At 50.2% G+C, this 5,439-nt stretch overlaps 1 protein-coding gene across 1 annotated transcript; it reads right to left on the reverse strand.

The window, feature by feature from the left end:
* Nucleotides 1-230: 230 nt before the first annotated feature.
* LOC148321849 (uncharacterized) lies at nt 231-5,097 on the reverse strand. Its single transcript, XM_088318876.1, has 3 exons — nt 4,974-5,097; nt 3,301-3,387; nt 231-3,224 (listed from the first exon to the last, which is right to left on the reverse strand). The coding sequence occupies exons 2-3, from the start codon at nt 3,362-3,364 to the stop codon at nt 622-624; spliced, it is 2,667 nt and encodes an 888-aa protein (XP_088175002.1). The 5' UTR covers nt 3,365-3,387; nt 4,974-5,097; the 3' UTR covers nt 231-621.
* Nucleotides 5,098-5,439: the final 342 nt, after the last annotated feature.

Here is a 5,439-nt window from a genome sequence, read left to right on the forward strand (position 1 = left end):
AGGTGAAAATATGCAACCGGCTGAGAGTTCAGCGTCCAGCCATGTCAATATTTTGTACGTTCCGTCGGATATGAAAAGAGCCAATTTGGCAAACACACTTGTTGGGTCTTTCGGTGGGGACCATTTTGCGTACGCTAATGTAATGATGATGTGGATGGAGAGGCAAGAAAGAAGCATTCAGTCCATTTCTTCAATTTTTTAAGATTTTTTTTATTGTCGGCTCGCTAAGAAAGGAGCAGTGGTGCATGTTGTCATTCCAACATGTTTATTTCTTGTATTGTAAATTAAATATCAGGTGAAATATTGGAAACCCTGCACAATCATTTCTTCGAGGAGAAGCGCCACTTGGCTTCACGATCATGTGTGAGGTGAGTCCAACGTGTCACTTCTGTCACGCTTATTTAATCAGTTTAATTTGACGCACAATTCCAAAACACAGTTTGGAGGGTGTCCAAAGAGAAGTTGAAGCACAACTCATTTTCGCTTTTGCTCGTTCCAACTTTCATGATGGTGTCCTTACTGAAAAAAGAATGATCACGTTTGAAATATATAGTATAACACAAGGATTAATAGATGTATTGCTTCTCAAAATGTACAAATTTACAAGACTTGAAACACACGTCACAATATCAGCGCAAGCATGATGGCGGCAATCGCGGTGGCGAACGAGAGCCTCGGGACGCCGGCGGCATTTATTTGCGTCGACGTGACCAACGAGGTGTCTGCCACTCTCACTGCCAAATTGCCGGACGTGGCCGCCACGGACGCCAGAGATTGCATCGTGGCCGTCTCCAGGTCGAGCGGTAGACGCGCCGTGGTTGTCGTCACAGCCAAGTCTGCCGCCCTCCTGGTGGATTCGATGGACGACTGCGCCGTGGACGCCACAGTCAGGACCGCCAGCGGAGTCAGAATCTCCTCCAAGTCGTCCTCCGAAGCATCATCCAGAATGTCTTGTAGCCTCGCCAGCAACGCTCTCCAGTCGTCATCGATCTCTTCGGCGACTCGGCGGGTATCGATGATGGTTTGCGTGGTTGCAGCGTCAGACGCTACGTTTTGCGCAGCCGCCGTTGCCCTGGATGCTATTCCAGCCACCTCCATGGCCACGTTTGCAAACTCCATGGCCAGGGCAGATCCATTTTGCGATGCCGACGAGGCTACTTGGGCTGCATTATTGGCCTCCTGGGACGCAGCAAGTCCATCATTCACTGCCGAGCTCAAGCTAAGTTCACCGTTGCTCAGTAAGGTGGCGGCGCTCGCTGCTTCCTCAGCGGCGCTTAACGTGGCTTGGGCTGCCGATTGTGCCCCTGACCCGGCTGCCGCTGTCGCTGACGCGCACGTCGCCGTTATAGCCGCGGCTGAGGCTGTCAAGCCGACCACTAATGAGTCTTGTGCCAAGGCGAGTGCCGTTCTTTCCGGGAGGTTTTGCACCATGTCCACCGCTGACTGCGTGGTTGCATTTGCAACTGTTGCTAAACTTTGTGCGCCTGCTAAATCGTTCGCAGATCCGGCCGAGATTCCCACAACCTCTGTCAGTACGGCGACCTGTTCTGCGTCCTGCATTGCTGCAAACGTTTCAGGTGTCTGAGTGGATGACGGCTGTCTTGAAAATAGTTCTCTAGCGCTCTGGGATACTGCTACCAATTCTTCCGTGGCGTTGGAAAATTCATCTGGTCCCGCATTCACCACTTGTCCGGCCACTGTTGCCGCGTCACGCACCACCTGTGCCGCTTCAGCATCAAACCCTCCTGGCGATGATGCGGCTTCTGCTGCCTCAGCTAACGCTTCTGTGGCCTCTGCTAGTCTTGCTGTGGCATTTCTAGCCTCCTGCTGCTCTGCTTCTCCATTTGCAACTGCTGAAGCCGCATTATTTGCATCCTGTATACTGGCCAAGGTGGCGTTGATGACGTCGTCTAGATCGGCTCCAGTTTCAGCTGCGGTAACTGTTGCGGCTGAGACTGCAAGGGACGCCGCTGCTGCCGCCACGGCGGCTTCTCTTGAGGCTTGGACAGCTTCTGAGGGCGCTCGAGCAGCGTCACTTGCGCTTTGTGCTACATTTTGTATTTGTAGGACAGCTAATTCACCAGCTAAGGCAGCTACGGTATCGGCACCAGCAGTTGGTGCCGCAGCTTGTTGTGCTGTGTCGAGTGCCATTTGAGCCTGAGCTGCAGTTTGTTCTGCCATGGCAGCTGAGGCTTCGGCCGCCTCGATAGTTTCTCTTATGCTGGCCTCGACATCTGGTGGCAGGTCTTCCGAATCAAGTAACTCTTGGAGTTCTTGTGCTGCCATTTCAGCCGCTTGGTTTGCATCTCTTGCATCTTGGATGATAGCTTCTGCCTGTTCTGCGGTGAGGTCAGAATCTATAACATCTGCTGCTAAGGCAGCATTAGTTGCGGAGGTTCTCGCTATGGTTGCTGCATTTTGTGCAGCTTCTGAGAGTTGTACTGCACGCTCAGCCAATTCTCCGGTCGCACCATTTGCAGCTTCTTGCGCTCTTGCTGCAGCAGTTTCAGAAGCATCCGCTGCATCCTCAGCTGCTGCTACTGCTGCGTCTGCTGCTGCTGCTCTTTCTGCTGCTGTTGCAGTCGTTGCGATTTCTGTAAACTCTGCCGCGGCGTCGACCGCCCCCTGTGCGGCAGATGTAGCAGCATCTGCAGCTGCTTCTGCTTCTGGGGATCCCCCTGAAGCTGCGGCTGTTGCTGCCACAGCTGAGCTGGTCAGGAATGTTGCTGTTGATGCGGCAGTTGCGGATGCTGCGAAAGCTGTCTCTGCTGATCTTCGGATTGCAACTTGTGCAATAGTTTCAGTGACTTCATCCGAGGTACCTGTGATTCCAGTGGTGGCCCCTGACGATGCACCCGCGATGCCGGTGGTTGTACTGTCGGCGCCTGTGTTGCCAACGGTTGTACTGTCGGCGCCCGTGTTGCCAACGGTTGTACTGTCGGCGCCCGTGTTGCCAACAGTTGTACTGTCGGCGCCCGTGTTGCCAACGGTTGTACTGTCGGCGCCCGTGTTGCCAACGGTTGTACTGTCGGCGCCCGTGTTGCCAACAGTTGTACTGTCGGCGCCCGTGTTGCCAACGGTTGTACTGTCGGAGGCCGTGTTGCCAACGGTTGTACTGTCGGAGGCCATGTTAGCAACAGTTGTAGTGCCAGGGACTTCGTCTTCAGTCTGAAGGAGCACTCTACCACTGCCACCGCGTGGATGAAGTCCCTCAACAATGGCTCCTGTTTCAAAAGAGCAGTTTCGTCAGACATTATGACATGAATCTCTTGATTGTGATAATCAGTTCGGATTACTTACCAAGAAGCAGAACTACATAAACAAAAGTTTTAATCATCATGATGGTGCTTTTTCGTCCCCTCATGTACCAAGGCAAATGATTATTACCTGTAAAAATCATAAAGAGAGAAAAAGAATATGAGGCGGGGCAATATGCTTGGGTTGGAAAAGCAAAGCTCTCGAGCTAACGTCCACGATTTTGATGATCAAATGGACTCATTGAGAGTAAGAATGACTGACTCTCCCAACGCCAAGTCAGGTAACACTCAGTTCTTGTAGTCACGCCAAAGTGGCTCTCGGGCAATGCAGAGGCTTTTGAATCAAACTGTTACGGTGAAATCAAACTGTAGATGACAGATTGCCAAGGTGAGTTCAGTGCAGTCTATCTACTCTGGTTAGCTCATTTGACAGCATCAGCAGGCTCCGGCTTGTGGCAGGTGCGAAATAATCACTCGCTAAATGCCACCAATTTGCGGACTTTGGCACGAGGGAGTGCAATACTCTAGATCAGGTCTACCGGAATGTGACGGATGCCTACTGAACCGTGCCCCACCCCAGCCAGGCCCATCAGTGTTCCTGCACCCAGCCCAAAGGCGATGACTCAAAGCAGTCAAGGTGTACAATGAAGAATCAGCGCAGCTTCGAAAAGACTTTTTTGGGGAGCTGATCTAGCTCTTGGGGGCTTTGCTTCTGTTATCAGGGCAAGCACATTGTACATTGTGTACCCAGACCATTATTACCAGAACACATTGCAGTAAAAAGCACAGTATACCCAAATCATAAATTAGCAACTGCTAGGTGAGGTTATTGTTGAATGCTGTGCCATTTGTCTCCGATGGCTTTGTGGGCTGAAAAGGCAAGATACAAGCAGCACAACAAAGAGCTGAACTTGATCCAGATGACTTTAAAGTGCATCACTGACTACCAACAGGAGTTTGTCTCAAAAGTGTCAATCAGCAATGTGACTTTGCCAGAGGAGCTGAACCAGTCCTATGCTTATTTCGAGGCCCGGGGCTTTAACTGCCACAGAGTCAGCTCGGAATCTGGAAAGCCATGCCCGGACGATTTGACAAGCTAACCTGCTCATTAGAATGGTCTGTCAGCATCTACTGTAAATGCGCAAGCATCCTACCACCCCCCCAAAAAACAGGGCTGTTTCAGCGGCGCTCATGTTCATCACAATGAAGTGCTTTGAGACAATTGTCCTGCCGCACTTTAAGATGTCAATCGATGCCCCCCTCCACCTTTTCAGTTGGCAAACCATCAGGTAACGATGCACTTAAGACTGACATCCACACAATCCTCACAAACCAGGAGACGATGCAATGCGCCCCACCAAAAAAAAAAAAATGGATGGATCTTTCCTTATCTTTTCTGTTCTTGCAAAGGGTATGCAGGTTAGAATTTCATAAGTCTGCTCTTTTACCGTGCGCATGAAAATCCACATGAGGAAATCTTGACCGTTAAAGTCAAAGCCGACCTTGCCTACGTTCAATCATCGGATCCATGCCAGACAAGTACGTTTTTGTGTACTTGAAGTCTTCAGGGTCCAAACTCTACAAGAGCAGGAAGTCCACTTTGACGTTTGATCCCTAATCAGTCCCTTTCAAGTGATCCCGCCAGTTGCAACACAAATATGTCCAACTTGGATCTTCTCTCAGTGAAATGACTTCAAGATGGAGAAAAATACTCACCAAAGTCCTGGAGCCCCAATGGATGTGTGTGTCGCCGTCGATCCTGCTCCAACGTTTTATGTCACCTCCCAGGCGGCTCGTGATCATTAATAAAGAGTGTGACCTTCACTTGCGTCCTACCCTTGTTGAGGCGAGGCCTTAATTATTCAACCACCACTCCTTCGTCTCGTAAAGAAAAGCAATTGTTGGTTAATGCTTCGTGCGTAATCAAGACATGAATCTTGTCAAGCAACATTGTTTTTACTCTTTGTAATTGGGCTATTAAGTGACTAACGTCAATGCAAAATGAGTTCCAAAGTGAACAAGTTACATCTGATACCATTGACTGGCGATGAGCGCTTCTCAAATGGATGCAAAAGAAGTTTTTTGCATCCAGATGTGTGATGTGTTGGATAGACCTGGGCTAAAAAAAATACCCAACAGGCTTCCGCAAAGACTCCTTCATTCAAACGGATCATCTGGCCGG

The sequence above is a fragment of the Idiotropiscis lumnitzeri genome, chromosome 16 (genome assembly GCF_059441095.1).
Source record: "Idiotropiscis lumnitzeri isolate Australia: NSW breed Sydney's pygmy pipehorse chromosome 16, RoL_Ilum_1.0, whole genome shotgun sequence".
Taxonomy (NCBI): domain Eukaryota; kingdom Metazoa; phylum Chordata; class Actinopteri; order Syngnathiformes; family Syngnathidae; genus Idiotropiscis; species Idiotropiscis lumnitzeri.

Excerpts from the sequence above, each read along its gene's own strand:
- LOC148321849 (XM_088318876.1), bottom strand. The coding sequence starts at position 3,364 with ATGAGGGGACGAAAAAGCACCATCATGATGATTAAAACTTTTGTTTAT. Across the intron at positions 3,225-3,300 it reads TTATGTAGTTCTGCTTCTTG|GAGCCATTGTTGAGGGACTT; the intron begins GTAAGTAATCCG and ends CTTTTGAAACAG.